This window comes from Hemibagrus wyckioides, linkage group LG01, assembly GCF_019097595.1.
Source record: "Hemibagrus wyckioides isolate EC202008001 linkage group LG01, SWU_Hwy_1.0, whole genome shotgun sequence".
Lineage (NCBI taxonomy): Eukaryota > Metazoa > Chordata > Actinopteri > Siluriformes > Bagridae > Hemibagrus > Hemibagrus wyckioides.
Window position 1 is genome coordinate 17,272,849 of NC_080710.1, and position 27,815 is coordinate 17,300,663.

General features: G+C 38.7%; 1 protein-coding gene across 1 annotated transcript; it reads right to left on the bottom strand.

The window, feature by feature from the left end:
- Positions 1-26,420, bottom strand: rsu1 (Ras suppressor protein 1). The gene is made up of 9 exons (XM_058394063.1): positions 26,263-26,420; positions 26,009-26,120; positions 25,631-25,681; positions 21,906-22,026; positions 19,431-19,549; positions 18,015-18,097; positions 17,467-17,581; positions 10,918-11,050; positions 1-1,363 (listed from the first exon to the last, which is right to left on the bottom strand). Exons 2-9 carry the CDS (start codon positions 26,115-26,117, stop codon positions 1,261-1,263), a joined length of 834 nt encoding a protein of 277 aa, XP_058250046.1. The 5' UTR covers positions 26,118-26,120; positions 26,263-26,420; the 3' UTR covers positions 1-1,260.
- Positions 26,421-27,815: the final 1,395 nt, after the last annotated feature.

The following is a 27,815-nucleotide window of genomic DNA, read 5'->3' on the forward strand; positions in this document are numbered from 1 at the left end:
TGACAGTCAAACAGAATATTTTATTCAAAGTAGTTAAAAATGAATAAAAGTGACATATGGTGACAAAGCTTGTCAAGTGACAAAAAGAATTTAACACTGACATATTTGTAATAAAATGTGGTGGTGATAAAATTTGTGACAATACTATTGCATAGATCAATACAAAAGCTCGTGGTGTAGAATTTAGATTTACAGTGGAAGTCAAACCAATTTGGTACAGAACAGACCACTTTCAAATGCGCATCCAAACAATACTGAAAAGAAAACCAATACTGTGTATTATATAAGCAGGGGCATTGTTTGGAGCTGCGGCGTTGTTTTGTAACTGGTCTTATTTGTTAACCATTCAATACTTTGGTTTGCAGCCATTCATACGAGTCATTAAGAGCAAGAGGTGTGGCAGAGGAAGCAGACGGATACATGTCCTCTGAGGCAGGACACAATCCTGCACCGACTCAGACCGCTAAACCCCTCCAAAAATCCCCCTCTGGTTACGCAACCTCCCCGCCGCCAAGCCCGGCACTGGAGAGTACAAATTGCTGTAGTGGAAAGCCGTGTGCCTTGTTTAGATGGCTCAAATCAAACAGTGGAGTATGATATTTTTTTCCCTCACTGCACTGTATTTGAACAGTAGGAATAATATGGGAAAATAAATATTACAGGAAGATGTTTTCATGGTACACATATGCACATTACAATGCATATCAAGTCTAGCAAAACTAATTTAGTAATGTTTTACTAAAACATCATTAATCTAGGTGACATTATTTAAGCAGTACTTTCTAGGATATTTTTTGCATTAGTGCAGTACAGTTTGACAGCTCAGTCATGGTCAAAAGGCTTTGACAATATCTAATTTTGTCAAAAAAAAAAAAAAGTGATCTAACAAACTGTCTAAATGTGATTTACATTTACAGTGCTGCAGTAATATTTAAAGACATCATGCGAGAAATTAGCTTAAAAAGTAATGCTTGGGAATACAGTATCATAACAATAAGGCAATAACTATATTATAGCATAGTAATCAAGTATTGTAGATAATGTAGGGAAGGAAAAAGGAGATATGCAAGAAATCTAATGGCTGTTTGGGTCATGCCAAGGGCAACTGTGAGGCCATACTTGTATAACACTACACAATACAGAAACCATACAAAAATGTGTGTTCTTTTAGTAAATAAATAGAAAAGTGTGGGAAGGCACATGCAGTGAGGTCCAGCTCGGACAGGCAGACAGGGGACTCTTCTTCCACACATCTCATCTTTACTTGTTCTTGGCAGCCAGGGGCTTGCGGCTGATCTTCTTGGATTTGTCGTTGTTCTTTTTCGGTGCTTCGGGATTAGCCTGCATGTGTCGCCCGTGAAGACTGAAAAGCAGAACATATGTTTTGTGTCATCATGCTGGACTGTTTAGAAACCAGAAAGACATTAAAAGATAATAATGGGTCAAAATAACAGTGCATTTAATAGGGAGTGCAATGAGAGGGAAAAGAGAAGTGTTTTTAGGGGGCTGCTGGGGTGAAGGAGGCATAATGGAGAATGGCACACACTGATGAGTCCCCTACCAAGACAGCAGGCTCATTGTGCTGTTTAAGGCTGTCCAGCCACAGCTGTGTGCTGCATAAGAAAACTACACAGAGAGACAATTATCTAAAAGCAGGCTACTGAAGGAATAGAGATAAGGAAACCGCAACAGAGGAAAAGAGAGTGAGCGGGAGAGAGAGAGGAAAAAAGGGGGAAGAGCCATTTCCAGTCCACTGCCTTTCTGTGTGTAAAAGGCACTCAAAGGCTGAGCCAAGTGACACCAGAAAAGGGAAAAAGAGAAATGGACAGGAGAGAATGAGAACATATGTGGGTGGTTGCAGGGGCCAGGCTAATTGATGCTGTGCTCAAGTCATTGCTACACTAATAAGAGTCTCTGATTGATTGTTGACAAAGTGGCTGATGATGCTGGTGTCTGAGCCCTGCACTAAACTTCTGAACAGCTTCAGAGCATAATTAAAGAATGCAACTTGAGAAATACTTCTAATTGCAGAGGAGCAAAATGTCAAGCGAGAGTACCGCTTCAAGGCTAGAGTTCATATTTAATATTTGCAGATGACTGCAAACTGCCTTGGAGTAGTGTGTGGTTAATCAGGAGAGTCTTGCTCACTAACACACACAAACACAAAGTGAGCACAGGTTTACATTTTAATGACAGCATTAATATTATGAAAGTTTTGAAGCACAATGTGCCGGTCCCAGGCTACCATCTTTGATTACATGACAAAGTGCACTTTACTATCATCCAAAGCTAGTCTAGCCTCACTTTCTTTCCATATCCTCCCACTCCTGTTGCAAGTTCCTGTCTCTTGTCTCTCCCCTGAGGATCGGAGGCTTCCGTTCCACCACAGCTGCCCATTGAGGCGAGTAGGAAAGTGTCCAATGGGAGGGCTCTACTATTACTCCTATGGAACCACATAGCCTGTAAATATCAGAAACCTCTGTGAATCTAAGAGAAAGTTACACTAAACTGGAATAATCTAGAGAAACACTAGAGCAGCTATAAACTGCAGGTACAGGAATGTGATAAGGTAAGCGTGACTCTTTTGTTAAGAGATACTGGAAGTCATAATCTGGTAATTCAATTGTCTTAATGAGTACTGGAAGCACCTTGCGTGCATAAGACCTTAGGAGATCAAAACCCAGCTTTCTAAAGAGGACATTTTATGGAATTGATGTTTGCATGTATTTAACTTGTGCAAATGCAGTGACAGGGATTGTGAACCAATTGGGCTGGGACAGTTGGAGGGATCAGAGCTGACAGACGCACGTAGATGCTGGTGCAGAAGCTCCGGCTAAATTGGTCTGTTTTACATCAGGCTAATATGTGCAGGGTGCGTGGGGATCACTGGAGCGTTCTCTCTCTGTCAGCATCCAACACCGCTGACAAGCTCTCCAGCATGGGAGGAATACTGAGAAACCAAAGAGGGAGACATGAAGGAGATATGAACAAGACCTACAGAAGAATCCACAGAGTCCACCCCGGGGGAGTTACAGGACCACATCGGCATTATTAGCGTGGACTCAGAAGTCAGTCATAGAAGACAATGGCCTGACAAGCTTCAGGCAGCGAGGCCTAAAGATTCAGAGAGCACTGTCTTTCAATCTGTGGAATGGATGTGTTCCCTGAATTACTGAAGTAGTAAACAAAGCCACCATAAAGTAAAGCTTAAGTAGATTTTTACACTTGTCTGCTATTTATCTGGATGCCCAAATTTCGCTCTCCTTCTCCACACCATAACTACGAACAATTGTGTACACTGCTGTGGCTACAGTTTTCTCAAAAACAGCCACAGTGTCTCGATCTCTGATCCCAGATCAATGAAGAGTGTGCTTATTGCTACAGAAGTGTTGCTCTGCTGCTCTGCCTCAATATAAACACAAAGATTTCCCATTCAACTGCCCGAGCGAGCATTTAGAACCAATTAAAGCCAAGAGCTGGGACTGCCCAGTTAACGGAATCAGATTTCTGAGGTGGCCATGGGATTCCTACAGGCTCCTCAAACCCTGTCAGGTTAATTAATCTCAGTTACTGCCCAATACATACAGCGTGCTCTATCACAAGTGTATATTTTTGGGTAATGACTGCTCATTGCATATGCATGTATTTGTGAGGTGTGAGAGACTAGGTCTCTGTGTGTGGGATTCAGTACACACAGTACATTTGCCTAATCCATTAACAAACATACTCCAGCCATGGCTCATTGATTAGTAATTGGGACTATGAGAAATTTCTACATTTTTGTTCTGCCTTATATGGACTTAAAAAGTACATGTATAGAAAGCACATTCACCATAAAAAGGTCTTTTGCAGCATAATAGAAATCAGAATTCCTATTCATTATTGGAACAATGAATTTTGCTTTTATAATACCAAAAGTCCATAAAAGCCCACATATACTGTCCATAATGCACAAAACTTGAAGTTTAAATGTTTATTCTGTAGATCAGTGGTAATGTTTGGAATTTTGTTATATTTTGTTCACATATGCAATCAGGTTCAGAATTACTGGCACAGATTTTCTGTGATTATTTACCTTAATCTCATACAAAAAAAAGTGACCTTTAATTGAAGTAAATTTATTCATTCAACATGACAATTATTATATTATTATAAGGAATACACAAATGAAATCTAACAAAAGTATGTTGGCCTTCATAAATCAGGTAAAGGCTTGGATTCTTAGAGCTCCTTGAAGAACCAGGAACTTTTAAATAAAAATCTGACTGTGTTTGCCAAGAAGCTACAGCTGGGCTGTGCTTGGATCATCCAGCATGACAATGAACCAAAACACATGTCCAAATCCACACAAAACGGTCCAGAAAATCAATTTTTTGACATGACTATCCCAGTTCACTAATCACCTGTGTGGTGATCTGAAAAGGCAAATCCACAAGAGAGAACCTAGGACCCTGGAGGCTCTGGAGGAATTCTGTACTGACGGGTGTCTGTTTGCTTGCTCTAAATTCTCTAGTCTTTTCACAGGCATGCCAATCGTTGTGATACAAGTTACAAAAAATTAATTATTATAGCTTTTCTTTATTTTTTTAGAATAAATAAATTTCAATAAATTAAGCTGAAATTGTTTGTGATTTTTCTGAGAATAAAGTAGTAATAAAATTATTACAGAACTACTAAGCAGTTTAGCAGTTCATTCTGGATGAACTTGGTACTTAAGACTGAAGAGTTTCAGTTGATAATATTTAAAGGTACCCGTTAACATAAACCTTGTAGTATAGCCTTACACAGAAGGAAGTTTGAATATGGTTACTGCCCTTTAAGAGTCTTAGAGGGTAATATTTAAAAGCAGTAGCTTCTTTTACTTTTTTGCTTCTTTCGCAATATTCTCTTAAAACCCTGTAAGGAGTTCATCAGTGGTTAGGTTTAGTGTGTTCAGAGAAATGCATGCAACAAATACTATTTGAGGCACAACACACACACCAACATACAAATACACACACACATAGCAAAGAGAAGCAAGTGCAGGAAACCAATGAAAGCATAAAGTAGACCAAACATCTAAAGGCTAAAGAGACAGATAAAGAAGAAAACAACTAGAACATTTTCAGTCATTAACAGTGGCAGATTGCTTATACTTTCAGCCACCAAATTCAGACACTATACATCAAATAGGGTATCCAAATAGCACAGAGCTGTGACACTCTACTCAGTCTAAAGCACAATCCACTGTGACACAGCCAATGGAAATCCATGCTCAGGCTCAATGAGACTAAATGACAATAATGAAGACGCATGACAAACAGGACAGAGAGCAATTCAGAAGTGATAGCTCCCCAGAGACCACCATTATTACCTATAAATCTGTCAGTGATGATGAAATGTGATGTTTTGCTGACCTGTGCTGTTCTGACATGCCATGACCCTCGAGCAGAAATTAAAATATTCCGCCAATAATAACCATCATGCAAGAAAAATTTCACTACTGCTGTTTTTTCCCCACCAACCAACAAAACAAGATGCATCATCACAATAATCTAAAGACAGTTTGTTGTGAGTTAATGGGTAATGCTATTATGCTCTGTCACGTTACATGTTTTACAATGGTCTTTGTAATGAATAATTAATTCTGTGGTAAAGAGCACCTGGTTTTCTCGGTTTTCCCTGCACAGAGGCATGGCAAGGGGGCTGAGGGTTTGTGTCTTAAAAGTAAGGGCTGTTAATGAGGGCTCTGACTGATAACCTAGGGGAGGCCACGGAGGTGTGGAAGTAGGCCTGTGAGAGCTGCCTATGAGCCTGGGATAATGAGAAACAATGAGGTACCCCTCACCCTCCTAACCTCTTCAACCTGTACTCAGTAATCATGAAAACAAAGAGGCCATTGCATATAAGCATAAATTAAAGGTCTTCTGTTGAACTGCTCTATACAACACAGACAGAGGAGCCAAGAAACCAGATACAGAAACAAATATTATTTCTACGGATATTTTTGTATTACACAATAACTATTATATTATATTTCTATCATCTTCCTCACTATTGAAGAGATTAACATATTCATTTCCCTAAGAGGTTATTCAAAAACACAGGTATATTACTCAACCAGCTATGCTATACTCAATCTGCTGAGCTGTCCAAATCATCTAATGATCATTACACCAGGATATCTACTGATACACTCCAATACTGATAACAATCCATTAAAAAACCCACTGAAAGATCTACAGGATTTTTACACCACTGAACTTAATATCGTTAATTATAATTTCTCCCTTGTTAAAGAAGAATGATTCAATCAGATTTTGTGATAACCTTCGTGTATCCAACAATTCAGTCCTGGGGTACTCGCCTGTCTGTCTGCAACACTTTCAGACAACACATCAGACAGAGTTTTAACCTCCAGACCCAGCAATGTCTGGCTGATGGATCTCATGTCTCTGGTCACTCAGGGAATAGAACATAGTGTCTATTGGGACCATCATGCTCCAGAAGTTTTGACATGTTTTCCAGACTACTTTTACACATCTACAATGAATAGTGAAAATGAAAGTAACAAGCCAAAAAAAGCAAAACATTCAGCAAGTACCATTTGTTTAGCCAATATACAAAAACAGTGTTTGCCAGTATTTGTGGTGGTTCCAATAGACTCTCAGGTTGGAGCCAGTTTCCAGACATTAATTAAAGGGGGAGAAATAAAGAAAGAAACAAAGGCTATAACCAGAAGGACAGTCTTAGTTACATCTTTTCCCCCCAGTTAGCCTTAGAAAAATGTGATGTGTGCTGTACACAGGGCTCGGCTCTGCTGCTTGATATCAACAAGCGCTTAGAGTAGAGGATGAATAAAAGATGGTGGGGAGGCAGGCTTTACCATATGTTAATGCATTACAAGCATGCGGTTGCTCTCTCACACCGTCAGTCAGCCCAAAGATCCCTCTGTCAGGTTAACAAGCCACTGCATGAAATATGCATGCAAGGCCCCCCTCACCCAACACAATCCCTTTGCCAGAGATAGACTCTCAAACCTTTCCTAGCTGAGGAAAAGAGGAGAGGAAGAGGCAGAGGAGACAATTCAGTCAAGTGTGCTTTCATGCTTTTTTTTTTTTTTTTTTTTTTTAAGATTTCTGGATGGACAAGTAAGTGTGCTCTACATACATGTGTTCTCTTGTGGGTAACCATGATGCAAGTCCAATTGGACCTCTCCATCTAACTCCATAGGGCCTGACTAGTATAATTATATAGTGTATTGACTATATGAAATGTAACCAGACCATCAAATCTCAAGACAAAACAGCAGGAGAAAGAATGAAATACCCAACCTGGAGAACGAATGAAATATCCAGAGCAATGGATATCCTTCGTTTTTTATTTAAACAAATAATTTTTTCTTGTTTCTGTTGGCTCCATAACTGATTATGCAAAATAATATGTGAATGTGAGAAACTGGCACATTATGGAGTGAGAATGTATAACTTAAAAAGAGACCACTGACAGAGATGGAGGAAGAGAGGGTGAGAAAATAGACATAGGAAAGGTGAGGGTCCAGTGCGATCAGAGTTGAAAGACATTTAGGCAGGTGTGAATGAAACTGCTGAGCCACAGATATATCCAGAGTCTAAGTTTTACACCCTGTTAACGCCTGTCTAATGGAATAAACCAACCTCACACGTGCACATACAATGTTCTCTAATGACCACACACACACACACACACTTCAACCTCAGCCCCTTTGCTGCTGAAGGGAGCTTATTTCTGCCCTGACAGCACAATGTTATGAGAGCAGATAGCAGATGAGTGCTGAGCTACATTAGCACACAGTTAAGCAGAGCAGAACTAAACAGCCAGCAGTGGAGAGGCCAAACGCTATCTGAGCTCTTCTGGGGCTCTAATACATACAGCAAGGACTGTGATTGAGTTAGAATTATCTATTGAGTAGGAATTGTTTGATTTATCCCACCAACGGCCACTATATTCTTATTATCTCTTTTACCTTGAGGCCAATGATGCCGACATTTTTCTTAATAGTGGCAAAGGCCTTCAGGGAGAAGCTTATTTGGCAAATAATAGCTCAGCTCTCCCCTCTCTCTCTCTCTCTCTCTCTGAGGCAAAAATAAAATCTGTTAAATATTTACACATCCTTGGCAAATATAATATTTTTACACGGACAGTTTTTGTCACTTTTGCATCTGTCAATTTTGCAACTCAAACAAAATGTATTAAAAACCAAAATCAAGTCTAAACTGGCCAAATTAGAGAAATAAGACATACACTCACAGCTCAGTTTATTAGGAAGACCTGTGGCTCTGCTCATTCATTTAATTATACAAATCATCCAATCATAAGGCAAGAGTAAAACACATAGAATCATGCAGATACACATCAAAAGTCTTAATTCATGATCACATGGAACAGAATATGGAAAGAATGTGATCAGTGATTTTAATCATGGCATGGTTGTTGATGGCAGCTGGTCTGTTCTGAGTATTTCAGAAAGTGCTGATATCCAGGGACTAGGGTTTATACAGAATGGAGAAAAATAGCCTTCTTGTCAGCTTGAACCTGTCTGACCAGCAGAACTGCTGCTCACTGGATATGGTAGCCACTCAAGGTGAGCAGAAAAGTGTCTCAGAGTATAAAACACGTTGAACCTTGAGGTGAAATGGCTAAAACTGAATAATAGCCATAAGCCAAGAACAGGAATCTGAAGCTAAAGTGGGCATAGAATCTGTGAACTGGACAACTGATTGGGAAAATTGAGAGAATGCTGCCTGGTCTGATGAATCTTGATTTCTGCTGTAGCATGCAGATGGCAGGATCAGAATTTGGCAACAACATCAAGAATCTATGGCCTCAACCTGTCAATAAGTAGCTCAAGCTACTGGCAGTGGTGTAAGGGTGTGTGACATTATCTGAGCATTGCTGCTTTCCATGAGCAACGATTTATGGCCACAATTTTTACCCATCTTCTAATCGGCTACTTTCAGTAAGATAATGCAACATGTCAATAAAACACATTCCTTATATACATCACATGGCAAGTGACAAAGAGTTCAGGAGTTCAGTGTTTCCAACACCTTGTGAAATCCATTTCAAAAGTAAGGCTGATCTGAGAGCAAACAGGATCCAACCTAGGATTAGTTTGGTCTTCCTAATAAAGTGAGTGTCTTGCTCAGACATTAGCACCTGTAACATTCCACATTTTTATGCCAACTGAAACAACCAGACATGCTCACTGAATGCACAGATTTTCATTTATCAAAGACTGTTGCAGTTAGTCATTAACAATCCTTCAATCTGTCAGTAAAAGCCTTTCAACTTATCCATGTGGACTTAATCAATACAATAGTGTATATAGTCTTCATCTGCAGGATGACATCAATCTCACAACCCAGCATACACAGACTATGCAAAAAAAGAAAAAACTGGGATATATAAGTAAGATTCTGGGATTCTGCAATAACACTAAAAAGAGGAAGTCCTGTGCCTTGAGAAAAGATCAGTTCCAGTATGTGGGTTGTGGGGATGAGCTCAGCACACAGCTAAATGATCAAATAGAAGGATTTGTCTTTTTCTGTTATGGGTGATTGAGAAGTTGCAAAGTATTGTCAATGACATGCTGCACAGAATACAGAAAGGTTCTTAGAGGAAAAATAAATACTTCTCTTGTTAAAAATGCTCTTTAGGCACAAACAACAGTGTTTAGCAAGTGCTGTTGGTGTTTAGGTTTAGGTCTCAGCTGTGCCAAATTATCCTTGGTGGTGGTGGTGGTGGTGGTGGTGGTGTGTGTGTGTGTGTGTGTAAGAACACAATGTATTATCTTTGTAAGGCCATGATGTGTCTGACCTCACCATGCTTATTAAATGTCATTAAGTGATTTATTTAAAAAAGTCAGAGATGTGACGTTTGCCAAAACACACTAGTATTAATCTGCTGGTGAAGTCAGGTGATGGGTGTAATACTAAAAACTATAAGAATTTAACAGAACATATGAAGACATTCTTTTACATATCCAGAACATGCACTCACCAGCCAATTTAATAGGAACACCTCAACACACTGAAGTCTGATGCGAGTGGACTACAACAGCAGAAGAACACATGGTTCCACTCCTATCAGCCATCTCCAGAGGGCACTGGGTCACAAAAATTTGCCTGTTTGCTTCCATAGTCCAGTTTTGATGTTTGAAGTAAACATTAACTGAAGCTCTGGACCTGTACTTGGATGAGTTTATGCATTGTGCAGCTACCACATGATGAATTCTTTAAGTAACTGCAAAAATGTGCAAGCATAGAGGTGTTCCTATCAAAATGGCCAGCGACTGTAAATTACAAACCTTTATCATATCATATTTGTAGGATGTATTTTTCTTGACAACCGACATCAACACAATATAAATGGATGTATTATGCCATTATTGCTTTTCCCTTCAGAACCACTGGAGGCAAGTTGTGTATATTATATTAAAGAGCCAGAGGAAAAAAAAAGAAAAAAGAAAAAAAGAGGTAGTCACTGAAATAGATATCATTGGGCTAAAAGATTTACAGTGCCACTTTTAAAAGAGGAATGCCCCCAGGTTTGACTTCAATTTGTATGGTTCTGTGGTAAATTGACAGAAATCTTAATAAAAATGACTGCTCATTGTGCTTGATCCAGAAATATGTTCAGAAATAAATCTGGCCTCTATGGGGAGTCTATATTTAGAATGAATATTCAATAGAATGAATATCATCAGAAATCTTGTCTTTTACTTAAAGGGTAAAACAAGAAGAAAGATCTTTTGGAATGAGAGTTACATTTGCAGGAGGTACATTTTATCAAATCAGACTACATTGTGGGTGATGTGTATTCTGTGTTATAAGAGCAATAACAGGCACATCACTTGATTGCTCATGTAACCCAAAGCATGGTGACCGGGTCACTTACTACTTGTAGGTCTCAGAGCGGACGTATTCGAAGACATGGGAGACACCCAACTGGAATTGGTCTGCAATGGGAGTTACCCATGGGTTACTCTCTGCCTTAAACACCTGCTTTGGGCCAGTCAGATCCAGATTACCTACAGGGAAAGAAACAAAAAAGAAAAGTCAGGGAATGCTCAAGGAGATGTGGGAATGAGATGGAATGAAGGAATGAATGAATGAATGAATGAATGAATGAATGAATGAATGAATGAATAAATAAAATGGACAGCATAACAATACAGGTCACAGTGCCAATGTGGCACACTGTAGCACACAAGGGGCCTAATTAAATTGTTTTTGATTAGAAAGTGTTGAAAAAGCTGTCAGAAGAGCAGCTAAATTAAACTTGGACCATGGCGTACAACGTCATGCCTCATAAAACCAGCCAGACAGCACTATTACTGTAATTTAGATGTTAATCTGTTGCCTCACTTTTAACTCCACATTGTCCTGTTTATGATCCAGCTTTAGAGATCCAGAGCTTGTGTCTCTCTGATGACAGCTGATTTTAACAATCACCATGGAAAGCAAAGAATAAACCATGTAGTACAAAATTCTCTCTCAACTCCAATAAAGAAGTATCTTTAGAATTATGATTCCTTTACTGCTCCTGACTGCCAGGGATGTAACAAGAGTCACCCTGAATAGTGTTTGGAGTCCTAAAGCGCCTGCTCCATCTTACTCCTCCTTTGTCCCTCCTCTTTCATGGTGTTCCTTCCTGTCCTTGTAGTATTCCCCTTCTGCCTTTCCCTCCCTCATCTGTGCGCTTGGCTGCTCCTTGTTAGCTGGGCTCTGCTCTTCATTTTCCATCTCTCTCTCTCTCACACACACACACACACACACACTGGCAGCACTAACAAGACTGGGCTTTGAGGAAAAACAGATTAAGGATACATAAAGTTAGGGTCTTAATAAGCTCTATATGCACAGCCTTTTCTATAGGGATCCAGGAGAGGCCATGGCAGGAAGGCCACTGAAGCCTTACACACATCACATAGTGCAATTCTTAACAGCCTCCTGATGTTGTGGATACAATATGTTAATGGAGAAACTAGGTATAAAAGAGATGTATAATTATACTAGATATAATACAGACAGCCACCTTCAAACATATTGGAATGGGAACACCTGGAATTGAGGAGTGGAATTAATATTAGGCCAGGGCACAACCCAAGAGTAGACATGCAGCACTAGGAATTGTTTAACCAATAAGTCTAACAAGAAACACCCATTAGCCACATGTTCCAATATCCAATCACTTGGAAAAATAGGTGGGTTCAAACTAAAGCTGAAATTCTCATCTATTTTCTCATATTTCATTCATCTTTAAAGCTCAAATACAAATGTTTTCAGTGTATGGAAAAAACAAAAGAATTGGCTTTGCTGTTCCAACACTGCATTTTAACCCTAAAGGATGCTTATTCATGACATAACAATAATAAAAAAAATAATATTACAAATAGATTTTGTCCTATAGAAATTAAAAAAGGAGAACAGAATCAGTTTTTGAGGGCTTATTGCTTATAGATTGTTCTGCTTTGCAGATTGTAAGATAAACCAGATTTATATTAATAGCTTGTTCTAATACAATACAATATTCTATTTTCTGTGGGAATTTATATTTGGTAACACACACACACCCACACTCCACCACATATACATAATTAATTATGTCCTAAAAAGCTTGCTCCATCGAGCATTTTCTTATATACATACATATTATATATATATATATAGTGTACAGAGTCAATCGCTACAGACCTCCAAACTACATGTGGCCTTCAGATTAGCTCAAGAACAGTGCGCAGAGAGCTTCATGGAATGGGTTTCCATGGCCGAGCAGCTGCATCCAAGCCATACATCACCAAGTGCAATGCAAAGCGTCGGATGCAGTGGTGTAAAGCACGCCGCCACTGGACTCTAGAGCAGTGGAGACGCGTTCTCTGGAGTGACGAATCGTGCTTCTCCACCTGGCAATCTGATGGATTTGGCGGTTGCCAGGAGAACGGTACTTGTCTGACTGCATTGTGCCAAGTGTAAAGTTTGGTGGAGGGGGGATTATGGTGTGGGGTTGTTTTTCAGGAGCTGGGCTTGGCCCCTTAGTTCCAGTGAAAGGAACTCTGAATGCTTCAGCATACCAAGACAGTTTGGACAATTCCATGCTCCCAACTTTGTGGGAACAGTTTGGAGCTGGCCCCTTCCTCTTCCAACATGACTGTGCACCAGTGCACAAAGCAAGGTCCATAAAGACATGGATGACAGAGTCTGGTGTGGATGAACTTGACTGGCCTGCACAGAGTCCTGACCTCAAACCGATAGAACACCCTTGGGATGAATTAGAGTGGAGACTGAGAGCCAGGCCTTCTCGTCCAACATCAGTGTGTGACCTCACAAATGCGCTTCTGGAAGGATGGTCAAAAATTCCCATGAACACACTCATATATATATATATATATATATACACACACACACACACACACACATACACACACACACATATATATATATATATAAGAAAATGCTCGATGGAGCAAGCTTTTTTATATATATATGCGCATACATCAAAAAACATAATGCTAGCATTTCAATCCTAAAAAAATTAAAGAGGGGCAGTTTACATATTTTATGTTAATTGATTTGAAACGTTTTTTTTTTTTATTATTAGTTACACAATTTATTACAATGAATAAGGGACAAATAAAATAGTGTTAAACAAAAAGCAGAAAAAGGACTACAATAAATGGATATAAAATGTGCACCAGTAGCTTAAATGGTATTTGCACATACGATACAACACAACAAACAAGAAGATTTGTTTCGACTTTCTGACCATGCCACACTGCCCAATAGTTCTGTTAGACATGGTGTGGGCGATTTTTAGCTGTTTAAGGGCAATTATCACTACCTCAGGCAGGCTGTGTGTGTGTGTGTGTGTTGGGCCACCACAGAGTATTGGGCATGTGGATCAGCCCACACTCAGAATAGTCTAATCAAACTCCATTTAAAAGTAGCCTTTCACCCTGTGGGATTGCACAAGCCCCAAACAAGACCTTGAGTACACAATAACACAGCTTTCAAGATATATGAAAGAAGCAAAAGCTTATCATTTTGTAGCACATAACACATATGACAGGAAACAATATTTCAGCCTTTAGTTTGCAGAAAAAAAAACTGCACTGCTTATATGTATTGTTTGTGATGGGATTCTGATACAATTCCCACACTTGTGGGTATTCAGCATTAGTATGGCTCACATGCCATTTGTTCTCTAAAAACACAGAATAAGTTACCTCAAAATCTTGTTTAAGTAAGTGAATTTCTCTGTTAAGAGAGATATACTACGTGTTTTTAATATATAAACTGAGTACCATTAGCAGGGTTGGCAAGGGGGAAGTGGTATCTCAGCGATTAAGGCGATAGACCAGTGATCAGAAGTTTGTGAGTTTGAATCCTAGATCCACCAAGCTGCCACTGCCGGGTCCCTGAGCAAGGCCCTTATCCCTTAATTGCTCAGTTGTTCTACAGAGGGACCATCAAGAGCATCCTGAGCAGCTGCATCATTGCCTGGTTTGGGAATTGCACCGTCTCGGATCGCAAGACCCTTCAGCGGATACTGAGGACAGCTGAAAACAACATCGGAGTCTCTCTTCCCTCTATCACGGACATTTACACTGCACGCTGCATCCGCAAAGCCAACAGCATTGTGGCTGACCCCACACACCCCTCACACACACTCTTCACCCTCCTGCCATCTGGAAAGAGGTACCGGAGCATTCGGGCCCTCACAATGCTACACAAACTGTGTAAGAGTTTCTTTCCTCAAGCCTTCAGGCTCCTCAACACCCAGGACTGAATTGCACAAAAAACACTCTCTCACTCACTCTCTCACCCAGAACTGTACAAGACTAAAGAGAACTGAACTGTACAAAACTCTCTGTCTCTCTCACACACATATACACACACACACACACTCTCTTTCACCTGTGTGGACACACACACACAACTTATATTGTTCACTATTTATTGCACTACCTCAAACCCTGTTATTATTTCATTATGCTGCTATGTTTATGCCTATTTCTATTTGCACTCTCTCAACCGCTGCTACTCTGTACATCATTTCATTTTTATTCCATTTCATTTTTTACATTTCACTACACATGTTCTTTTTCTTTCGGTGCCAAGTGTCTTGTTTTTGTGTTGTCTTTTTCTTTTGTACTTACTGTTTTTGCACTGTATTGTCTTTGCTCTGTTTGCACCTAGTTGCACACTTTGCACTTTATGTGGCTAGGACATAAACCTTGGTCCTAGCGCTGTGTTGTTTTTTCGTATTTGATCTTTATGTTGTATGTTTATGTAGCACCAGGGTCCTGGAGAGACGTTGCTTAATTTCACTATGTACTGTGTCAGCTATATGTGGTTGAAATTACAATAAAGCTTCTTGAATTGAAAATTGAATTGAATTGAAATTGAAAGTTGTATAAATGACATAAATGTAAGTCACTCTGTATAAGGGCGTCTGCCAAATGCCATAAATGTAAATGTTGCCAGATCTATGGGACAAAAGCAGCATGCTTCTCACTTTTTGTGCACATACACTGATCAGCCATAACATTACGACAACCTGCCTAATATTGTGTTGGTCCCTCTTTCGCTGCCAAAATAGCCCTGACTCAACAAGGCATGGACTCTACTAGATCCCTGAAGGTGTGCTATGGTATCTGGCACCAAGATGTTAGCAGTAGATCCTTTAAGTTGCGAGGTGGGGTCTCCATGGATCGGACTTGTTTGTCCAGCACATGCTCATGACCCTGTCGCCGGTTCACCACTGTTTCCTCTTTGGACCACTTTTGATAGATACTGACCACTGCAGACCGGGAACACCCCACAAGAGCTGCAGTTTTGGAGATGCTCTGATCCAGTCGTCTAGCCATCACAATTTGGCCCTTGTTAAACTCGCTCAAATCCTTACGCTTGCCCATTTTTCCTGCTTCTAACTTTGAGAAGAAAATGGTCACTTGCTGCCTAATATATCCCACCCACTAACAGGTGCCATGATGAGGAGATAATCAGTGTTATTCACTTCAGTGCTCATAATGTTATGGCTGATCGGTGTATATGCATGCAGAGAGAAAAGGCCAGTTTGAATGATGCCTTGTCTACAGTACTAAAATTGCATGTTTAGGTTTGCACACTGGTTTACATAACATGCAAGGTTTACTTTGCACAATGCAGCCAAATTATAGCTGGAAATGAAGGCAAACATCTCAGTACATCAGACTATCAGTGTGGAGAGCAGCAAATGATGCCTCCATCGGGTCAGCAGGGTGCACTTCAAACCAAAATAATCGCCAACCAATCACAGCCCAGCGTCATACACTAGGGAGGACCTCTCTGCAGAAGGTGTAGTGGACCGACTGTGTGATAACTGTATATTTATTTTTTTCTGTGCACACATCATGTCATCTGACAAATAGCTGTTTTGAGAACAGATCAGGCTTTGGATTGAGAGCTAGTGCTGTCAGGATACATGTTAAAGAGAGACAGACTGACAGTGACTGACAGAGAATGACAGGAAAAAACAGTGGTTTAGAGTGAGTGAATAGCCTGATGTGGATTTAAGATGCTGTAGTGAAAGCTGCTGTTCTACTGAGCTAATCATAATCCTTACTATGTCTCTGATTTACCTCCAGTAAACAGCTATTTAGCTACACATTCATGTATGCACACTGTAGCACTGTTAAATTCCTGTAAAAAATGAATTTCAACTATATAAAAGGTTTAGGAATGCTTTTGCATATTAAGGAGTGTTTATTTTTATACTGCCACAGAGAAAGAGAGCATCTGAGCAGGCAGTAAAGCTAGGAGATATATCACCATCCAGTGCAGTTATTTATTAAGTCTATCATATCATATCATATCTCTATCTATCTATCTATCTATCTATCTATCTATCTATCTATCTATCTATCTATCTATCTATCTATCTATCTATCTATCTATCTATCTATCTATCTATCAGTACAATGCACAAATATCATGCAGATACAGGTCAAGAGCTATAGTTAATGTTCACATCAAATATTAAAATGAAGAAAAAGTGTGATCACTGTGACTCTGACTGTAAAATGGGCTGGTCTGAGAATTTTCTGATATCCTGATATGAAATCTATAGTAACTACTAAAGCCAGAGATGTGTCTTATTAATAAACCAACATGAATAAGGAGAGTTTTGGTATGAATAGGACAAATATGATAAAAACACACAATCAGTTATTTTATTTGTAAAGACCTTTCATAACAATTAATACAGACAGCTCACAATGAAACCAACAATAACAAACTTCAGTAACAAATAGGAAATTTCAGGCTGTTTTCAATCTTGTAGTTTTTGCAAACATTTGACACTATTCTGATCTATCAGTTTTGTCCTTTGTAACACCTTCTCTCACCCAAACAGATGCTTATTAAGACACATGCACAAACACATATATATACACACTCAACTCACCAAGTTCAGGAGGCAGCACAGTCAGCCTGTTGCCCTGGATATGCAGCTCCTTCAGCTGGGACAGATCTCCTATCTCTTTAGGTAGAGAGATCAGGTCATTATCCCTCAGACTCAGCTATAACGAGAGAGGGAGACAAGAGCGACAATGAGGTGCGAGTCCATTGAGAACATGTCATCAAGTATACTGGCACTCATTTTCCGTAACTATAGCAAGTTTAAATATATAACAAAGCATAAATGGAGTTCTTGTTAATTCGTTATTATTGCAGGTATATTCTGATGAAGACAAATGATTTAGGACCAAGAACTGAACTAACCAGAATCAGAAAATCCCTTTATTACTTTAATCCATAAACCTGCTTTATCACCTGTTCGGTGATAAGCAATGAGATAGCTGTGGGCATGCACAGCCTCAGAGACAGCACAGCACATAAACCACGCATGAGCTTGTGATAAAGGACAACACACACGCTAAAAAATAAATCCAACTAACAGCGAGGTAAAAAAAGGGGGATTGATTTCAAGGTAAATTTAGATAAATTACTCACTATCTGTAGCTTGGCCAGCTTGCCGATGTCTGGGGGCAGGATTTCAAAGTCGTTGTCACTGAGATAGAGTGCGCGCAGGGTGGCTGAAATGAGAGAGAAGGTGAGGGTAAGTCAGGCCGGTGTGCTGCAGGCCTGAGTCGAGCTCTCTCTGATCAATAGAGATATTCAGAGTTGATTAATACTAGATGTCCAGAGTCTGTGTCTGTCTGATGAACGACTGACACACACACACACACACACACACACACACAGAGAGAGAGAGAGAGAGCAGAACGTGATCAAACAGTACACAGGCCCAGTGCACGTGCTGTAGCATGGATTATACAGATACCGTGACTCACACACATGCAATCTTGCCCTGTAAGAAAAATGCTCAACATAATAACCATCTAAAGAGCAAAATTTGACATGGAACCTAATTCAATCCACTCTCCTGACAGTAGGCATAAAGCACAGAACAGAAGAATTCCATTCAACAGCTTTTCGGAGCTGTTCTTGGTCTCCCTCCTCCTCTTCCTCCAGTGTGCGCTGGTGTCTCTGATTGTCCTTAATCACCTGAATCTCATTCATTAATCAGATCCATTTTAATTTGCTTGTGGAATCAGAAGTAATATCAGAGGCTGAACATCAGCACTGATAAATAGAGCGGGGTGGTGGTGGTGGGGGGTGGGGGTGGGGGGGATGTGGAGGGGGTGGAGGGGGATAAAGGACTGATTGCTGTGCAGTGCGTGCTTTCATCATGTCATCAGTATTAAAATAACAGCCCATTAGTGAACGTACAGCACACTAGAGACGGTCAGCGATCATCACTGGGCCTCTAATGGGGAGGGGTTGATTGGAATGATGATGAAGTTTAGTCAGTTAACTGCTATTCTGTTTGCCCCGTGTTAGTGAGATCCGTTGTGCGTAGTGCAAGAAGATGCATGCTTAAGGGAGGAGTAAGTAATGCATTATGAATGAGAGAGTAAGAGAGAGAGAGATAGAAAGAAAGAAAATCAGAAAGACAGGAAAGAAAGACAAGAAAGAAAATCAGAAAGAAAGACAAGAAAGAAAATCAGAAAGAAAGACAAGAAAGAAAGACAGAAAGAAAGACAGAAAGACAGAAAGACAGAAAGAAAGACAGAAAGAAAATCAGAAAGAAAGACAAGAAAGAAAGACAGAAAGACAAGAAAGACAGAAAGACAAGAAAGACAGAAAGACAGAAAGAAAGACAGAAAGAAAGACAGAAAGACAAGAAAGACAGAAAGACAAGAAAGACAGAAAGACAGAAAGAAAGACAGAAAGAAAGACAGAAAGACAAGAAAGACAGAAAGACAAGAAAGACAGAAAGACAGAAAGAAAGACAGAAAGAAAGACAGAAAGAAAGAAAGAAAGAAAGAAAGAAAGAAAGAAAGAAAGAAAGAAAGAAAGACTCACTAAGATAGAAGAAGTTTCCTGGCAGTGAGGACTCATTCAGGTTGTTGTAAGTCAAATCCAGGACCTCCAGAGCAGGAAGAGAACCAAAGCCTCTGGGCAGCGTACTCAGTCTGTTCATCCTAAACACACACAAAAAACCCATCAATACTTTTGCTGTGATACACATTTATATGGATAAACATTATATAGTTCCACTCATACTTTACTATAAATTTAGTGTAAATGTATTACAGGAAACAAATCATTAAAAAATTATACACATTCTGCTAAGTAGAAAATGTTGACATGGCCATACAAAACAATCGTCATTCTACACAATCAACTCTGCTTGTTTATCGCAATGTGGTAAGGTAATATTAATTTTTACAAAAGTACATTTTTTCACCAAAACATATAACTTATGTTTGATGCACAACTTTGAATGTGATCCCACTTGTATTATATTGGTGATCTTCAGTTAAAAAAAAGTGCTAGTGTGCAGTGTGTTGACGGTGCCTGACAATGTGCTGGACAGAGCAGAGGAGTGTATGTGCATAATACAGTGAGATCAAAGGCTGATTAACTCTGGCCATTTAAGCCTCTCCTCACCATGTCCTCCCCAATTTCATTCTGCGCCCTTTTACCCCACAGCACAGTGACAGCACACTGTCGCACAAGATACACACAGCTTTGGAAAGGATTTAAAAGACACAAACAAACCGTTACCTCTCTGTGTTTGTGAAGCAATTACAAGAGGTGGGGAATTGTTTTGACAAATGAGCCCGGCTAGGCTGTCACACACGCACTCTGGCCAGGACTCGCCACCACGAATACAGCGCCCCGGCTTATGTCTCCAAGATTATGCTAGGAAATGACGCTTCTGACACCAAATCAATAAAAATGTGGGGTGTTGGATGCAGGGGGAGATTGTGGAACTCCTTAATCCTGCGTGACATTGAGGAGGTCTCCTGCTCTTCCTATCCCACAGGGCATTAAGAAGGCCCTGAAGATTTGGTTGATGCTGAACTTGCTTTGCTATGGGGTACCATTACATCACCCCAAACTCTGTTTTAACTCCAGATAAAAACTTGTGTTATGACTTGTGTGACATTTTTAGTTCATTCATGAATGATTTTTTAATATGCTTTATCATAATTCTATTAAACTTTTCGGATCTTTTCTATGTAAAGCCCTTCAACTCAAAATGAGTGCAATTTACACAACCAGTCAAACGTTTGGACCCAGACTGAATATTTATTTCATTGTCTTAAAGATATCTTAAAAAAATAAATGTTTTAAAAAAAAAAAAATTCTAAGACAAAAATATTTCAGAAACAAAATGAATTTTTGTGAAAAGGTTCCTGAAGGCTCCATCAAGAAGCTGCATACAAAAAAAAGCAAAAAGTGCACATAAAAAATTGATTTATTTTTTAAGCACATTTCTTCTGTCACTACAGAACACCACGTGTGTATTCCATTATTTCTTCATTGTTTTCAGTATCATTTTTGAATCTCACTCATTGGTCACTTTATTATCTGTACTGGTTGTGTATAAAGTCTGACACTAACAACCAAGTCCCTGAAATCACATTTTCTCCATTCTGATGTGAGCATTAACAGGTCTTGACCTGTATCTGCAGGATTTTGTGCATTATGCTGCTGCCACTATTATTGCTGATTGCATAAGTGCAGGAAAAAACTTGTATACAGGGATACATTTCTATTAAAGTGGCTGTTGAGTATAGTTCAAAACAGTAAAAATAGAAAATAAAAATAAAAAACTTTGGTTTATCCAAGGTGTATCCAAACTTTACAGTGGTGGTTCAATTGTTTGAAAATGTATAAAAAAAATACTTCCTGCTGATCTCCTGGGATTGACATGCACACCAGTAAAGATAATAAATCATGAAGTCACTTAAACAGTTTAGTTACTATGCCTCACATCCCTTTGTCTCCAACAGCATGTCCTCAGTGGGAGTGTGATAGAAGGAAAAAGGCAGTCAAAGAGTGAAATTCTGCAGGCTGATTAAACTATAATCAAAGTTTTTAACCCCCAACCGGCATTTATATAAGCAAGTTATAGTGACTGAGTTTTCTGGAAATGAGTTCATACTCTAAAGTGTTTACAGGAAAAGAGCTTTATCATGGTTTAAAACAGATACAGTATACAAAAGTATATCCGGAGACTGGGTTTATATCTTATTAAATTTAATAAGAGAGAATAAAGAGAGAGCTCATTACATATTGCACTCAGTATTATTGACCATCATGAGTGCAAGCTTGAAAAAGGCAAGATGCTGTTTAAATAAACAACAGCCAACATCCTCAGAGCCTCTACATAGTCACTTACTACTCTCCATGTTTGGTTTAAAATAAATGTGAACTTTATTTATAGTTTATTTGCATTCCAGTTCAATGATTCTAGTAAAACTGCATTAATACAATTCCTAGATAAAGCACTAAAACAAACCGAAAGAAACATGAATGTTTTCTTACCCCAGATTCAGGTGCTTCAGTTTCTGAAGGCTGCTGATCTGAGTGGGAAGCTCTTCTATCTGATTGTTGAACATGTTCAGCACCTCCAAGTTCTTAAGCTCGGCAACGTTTGGAGGTACGGCTATCGGAGAGGAAAGGCAGAGATAGAGCAAGTTAAAAACGCAACCTTATAACCTTACAACAATATGTCCAAAATGTATCACATTCTAAGCATTTACATCACGATTGAACATTTCTAAATCATAATCAAGCTTTTATTAAGAGTTACAGTGCATCCTTGGACAAGGTGTGAGGGCTTGCTAGTGACCTGGCAGGGTTTAACAAGCTAATTATAAGAGCCAGGGCATGGACACTCTGTCTTTGATGACTCAATTACGGGTCACTCGCCCAGCAATAGATTTGACATTTTAATGATGGAGGCGTTTAGCATAGCGTTTCTGTTCTCCATTCCTTCCATGGCTGGCAGGCCCACTGGTGCTCCTGAGACAAAGATAGATGAGGATAACAGGGCACCTATCTGATTACTGGCTGATCAATTGGCCTTCATTATACTGGTGGGTGGGGATTTACACAAACACACTGACATGAGTGCCTTCAGAGGGAAACTGTTCCACCGAGTGCACACAAGGCATACTAAAACAATAACAAAGCCATTTCAGGGGTCTGGCATGGACCAGCAAACTGATATGTTATTTATCAATACCTCTGAGCTTCAGGCTACCAGCTGATCTGTCTCTATGAGCTTTAATGTGGATCAAAACATTTCAAATCATAGTGAGTCTGAGGTAGTGAAATATTCTGGAGTAGAAATAAAAAGATTTGTTTCTGCATGCATTGACAGAAAATGATGCAGCACAAAAATCACTTCACTGGTATTGCTGAGCATGCTTGTAGAACGTGTGGATAATGTATTTAAATAGAATGTTGAAAAAGCATTCATTTTAATTCATTTTAGCCAGTTGGTTAAAATGTTCTAGATTTATCCTTAGAGTCTATTTAGCACTTAAAATGAAAATTTCTTATCTTCAGTGAACAAGACAGTCTGTATGTTTTATTTCAGGCTGTCTGTATGCTTGCAAGTCTGTCAGGTCTGTCTGTATTTACGGATATATGCATTTATGTCTGTATGTATAAACGGGTTCAAGTTCCTTCCACTTAGAAAGGTCACATAGCTGAGTCCTAATTCAATCTAAAAACTCGACTTGTCTCTTTTAATCCTTTTTCATCAGGATGTAGTAATGGATCTATGTTTCACCATATTAAGAGGGAGTTTGCATTTATTAAATAGTAAATTCCTCCATTCCTAGTTGGAAATGGAGACTAGGAACTTGGACCTATTTATTTATTCATTCATTCATACAGACACACAGGACCTACAGACATAAAACAAATATACAGAAATACAGACAGACATACAAAACTATAGTCTTGTCCACTGTGGTCAACGGAAAAAAAGGAAATTCAGTAACAGTAGCTGTCTATCTTAGCCCTGTATCCCTGGGCACAAGGCCTGAGCATTCAACCCAGATGTGACAGCATGACAGCAGTCCCTCACAGCACACCATGCACATTCAGGAGCAATTTATCATAGCTAATAGGAGGACCCAGAGGAAACACTCATGAAACTTAGAACATGCAAAAACTCCACACAGACAGGAATCAGAGTTCCCTGGCATCACACTGCCTGCTGTGCCACCGATCAAAACAGAGGTAGCATCTTTTGGAAAAGCCGTGTTTAAACCTCTAGCACTGAAGCTCTTCTGATGGCTTAAGATGCATTAAGTTATTTTTCCTTTAATTTGCTCTTTATCTAAACTTATATATCTATCTCAATGTACTTGTATGAATATATAAGTATAAATATGAGAGCTCCCAAGTCAAATGCCTTAGCCTACATCTCTGAGAAACCACAAAGTCCTTAATGGGCCACGTGATTGATAGTAATAAGTGAAAGCAATGTAAAGACTGGATGGCAGAGAGAGGTTTCAAACCTTTGCCCTTACTTTCTCTCTTTTATTCTCTCCATCTCATTACACTGCCTGTGTCTCTCCCAGCCTCTCCAGCTCGGGTATTTTACTCACCAGTCTCACTAATGAAAGGGTTTCAAATGTCAGTGTAATTTCTGACTATCTTGAAAAGTTCAAAAGATAGCACACTGTACATCTCTGCATTTTATGAAGACAGGATTTGACCATGGGAACAAGCAGTATAAAATCCTGAGGAAATATAATAGATCATGCCACTTGAAATTCAAAAGACGGTAGGGCTAGAACGTATTACTCATTGAAACCGAGTATATAAATGAAGCCAATATACAGAAATCAGTTTGGAAGAAATGTACATAAAACAAAATCTGCCTTAGTTATATTACTTGACAAGACAGTCACAGAGCATCCTAACCTGCGAATGAAAAATGAATTTATGAATCTCCCCTTCGGGTGGAAGACGTGTTAAGCTAATTAAGAAGCTTCGCTAAAAATAACCCTTGACAAACATGAGCAATATCAAGTCAAGAGATCTTTGCTTTATGGAGATTACCATGACTTGTTTATTTGCTAGCATGTACAGCAAACATGATACTAAAGATGTGTGCGTCAGCTTAACGACAAGGCTCACTGCTCTGTAGCAAAATTGGAAGTTGAATAAAGACAGTATGGCTGGAAACGTTGCAGGTAGCATTACACTTTCACAGCTCCAAGGTCCCTGGTTCAGTCCTGACTCGGGTTACAGTTTATGTGAAGTTTTACATGTTCGCCTGGATGCACGTAGCTTTATTTAAAGCACCCTCAAACATGCCATGAGGTGATCTGGCTATGCAAAATTGCTGCGAATGTGAATGTAAGTGTGCCTAAATCTGTGTACATGAAGCCCAGATATAGACTGCTCTCCAATACAGTGTGTTTCTGTAGTGATTAAAGATGTGCGTCAGCTTAACGACATGGCTTACTGCTCTGTAGCAAAAATGGAAGTTGAATAAAGACAATATGGCAGGAAACGTTGCAGGTAGCATTACACTTTCACAGCTCCAAGATCCCTGGTTCAATCCTGACTCGGGTTACAGTTTATGTGAAGTTTTACATGTTCGCCTGGTTTCACAGAGGTTTCCTTAGAGCACCCTCAAACATGCCATTAGGTGATCTGGCTATGCTCAGTTGCTGCAAACGTGAATGTAAGTGTGCCTAAATCTCTGTTCATGAAGCCCAGATATAGTCTGCTGTCCCATACAGGGTGTGTTTCTGTAAAGTGTTCCTGGGATGCTTCACTCCTGACCAGAGTAAAGCATTTACTGAAGATGAATCCATGTTCACTCTTTAGTCTTACAGTGTAAAGTGTACAGTGATTTTTTTAACAAGATGAAAGAGAGTATAATTACACAAAATATGTATAGGTCACCGGTCAAGATGGTTTCCAGTATAACTCAAAGTGTAACATTTATTTAGAGACTACATGTTCTATGAAAGTTTCTTAAGGTTGTATAGGCTCAATATACTCCCAGGCTCTGGCCAATACTGCCATCTAGTGGCTGCTCTAGGTATATCAAGACCATTTCACGGAAGCATTTCGTTTGTCATAGGAAGTTTGCAGACTTTCTCCAAAACATGTATTTTATAGATTCTCCACAGCCTCGAGTATGATTTTAAAGGAGTCCCAAAAAGGTTATTACAGGATATTACAGCACAGTAACACCAGGTTGAAATGACAGTGAAATGAAGATGGCTACTTACTCGTCAGCTTGTTGTGGCTCAAGACCAGTTGAGTTATGTTGGACAATGTGACTTCAGGACAAAATAAGAAAAGGTGATGAGATGCATTAAAAGCCAGATACTTACAGATGTATATAGCAGATGAGAATAGTTTACTGTGCAAGCTATATAAAGTGTGCTCTAACACATAATGTAGTGCGGGAAGAAAAACAACAAGCAAGAAACATTTGATTCTGAATCAATAACAATGCAGTAATAAATATAGAAACTTCAATTTATATTGATCATATTTAGCAGATTTAGTCTAGTAAAGCAGCTGTATCCATCACCGTATAATGCTGTGAATGAAAACTGGCAACAAGAACTTTCTGACCTGGAGATCTGATTAAAGATACTCACATAAACCAGGAATGTCCAGCAAGTTAGATATCCCTCTGTCACACATGTCCACCTCGGGAAGATTTTTATCCCTGGTCTCCTCCACGATCTTCTTCAAAGACTTTGACATTTTCTGCAAATAAACGAAAACGAACAGCGGAATTGAGGACTGTGTGAAACTGTTGCTGCAGTGTCAATGTGGAAGTTAGATGGTTCCTATATCTACACCATCTTTAACATTTATCATTATAAAATCCGATTCCCGTTTTTTTTACCTTAAAGTGAGATTGTAGAAAAATAAACTATGTTTTAAATATATCCTCAGGCACAGTTATTCACTGTTTCCAGCAGCTGCTTCCCACCCAACCGGAAGTTGACACGAAAAACCAAGCGCTTCACGTTCCATAAAAGGACACTTCCTGTATTCAGACGCGAAAAGGATTTTCTAGGAGCCTTCCAGCCTCTTGTCCAATCAGCGTGGGCAAATGTAGTGACGTCACCGGGAAGAACTGATGGTCAACGATCCTATCCAATCTAAACACAAGCCAGTGCGGTGTTGTGTGTTTTATTACATGAAAGGAAGGTGTCACAGAAAAGGGCTCCGGCATCTCTACTCCCGCTGTTTGTTTGTTTATTTATTTATTTACACTGCAACAGTCTGTTTAATACTACTTACATACACACACACACGTGTGTAGTATTAAACAGACTTTAGTAAAAAAAAATACATACATACATTAAAAATACATTATTATTATTATTATTATTATTATTATTATTATTATTATTATTATTATTATGAGTAGTAGTAGTAGTAGTAGTAGTAGTAGCAGTATTAATGATAATACTACTTCAGTAAAAAATAAATAAATAAAAAATAAATTAATAAGGGTAAAAATAATGTGTATAAATAAATAAATAAATATTATTATTATTATTATTATTATTATTATTATTATTATTATTATTATTATTATTATTATTATTATTATAAATAATAATAATAATAATAATAATAATAATAATAATAATAATAATAATAATAATAATAATAATAATAATAATAATAATAATAATAATGCTGTGTGTGTGTGTGTGTGTTGATGGTGATAAGAATGTTGATAAGATTTTAAATACATTTTTCTTATCCCATAAGCATGTGGTTTTAAGTGAATTAATTAAGAATCATTACTCAAATGATACTGGTTTCATTATAAATTTGATTTTTACCCAAATTTCATATTCTCAAATGCAAATTTTTCAACCAACAAGCCTTTTTTTTTTTACATTGTTTGAGAAGTGTAGATGATATATTAATCCAAAAAACAGGAGAGCAACCAAAACAGTGACAATATGCTCTTAATTCAAACTTTTCATATAGAAAGGTGCTTAAATGGTGATTATGTACCCTAACGTTTTTTTTTTCTGTATGCAATTACAATGCAGTTATTTAATGACATATCATGTACATATCATTTAATGGCATTTCAATTATATATCTAAAATGTTGTTGATAAATTATTCTTAATAATAATATCTGCTGTAATTTAAATGACAGGTTTATATTTATGTACTGGTTCTAATACTTTATCATTTCTATATGACTCATATATACAGTCACTGGATAGGTTTCACGGGGTCTTGTAAAACATGATGAATTGAGTTAGGTGAATTACACTGGTTACTGACTGGTTAGGACTGCAGTGAGTATGACACCATATGACACCATATGACACCATATGACACCATATGACACCATGACACCATATGACACCATGGGGGTTTCTGGCCTTTTTTTTCTACAGATTTCTGTGTTTGTTTATTAGGA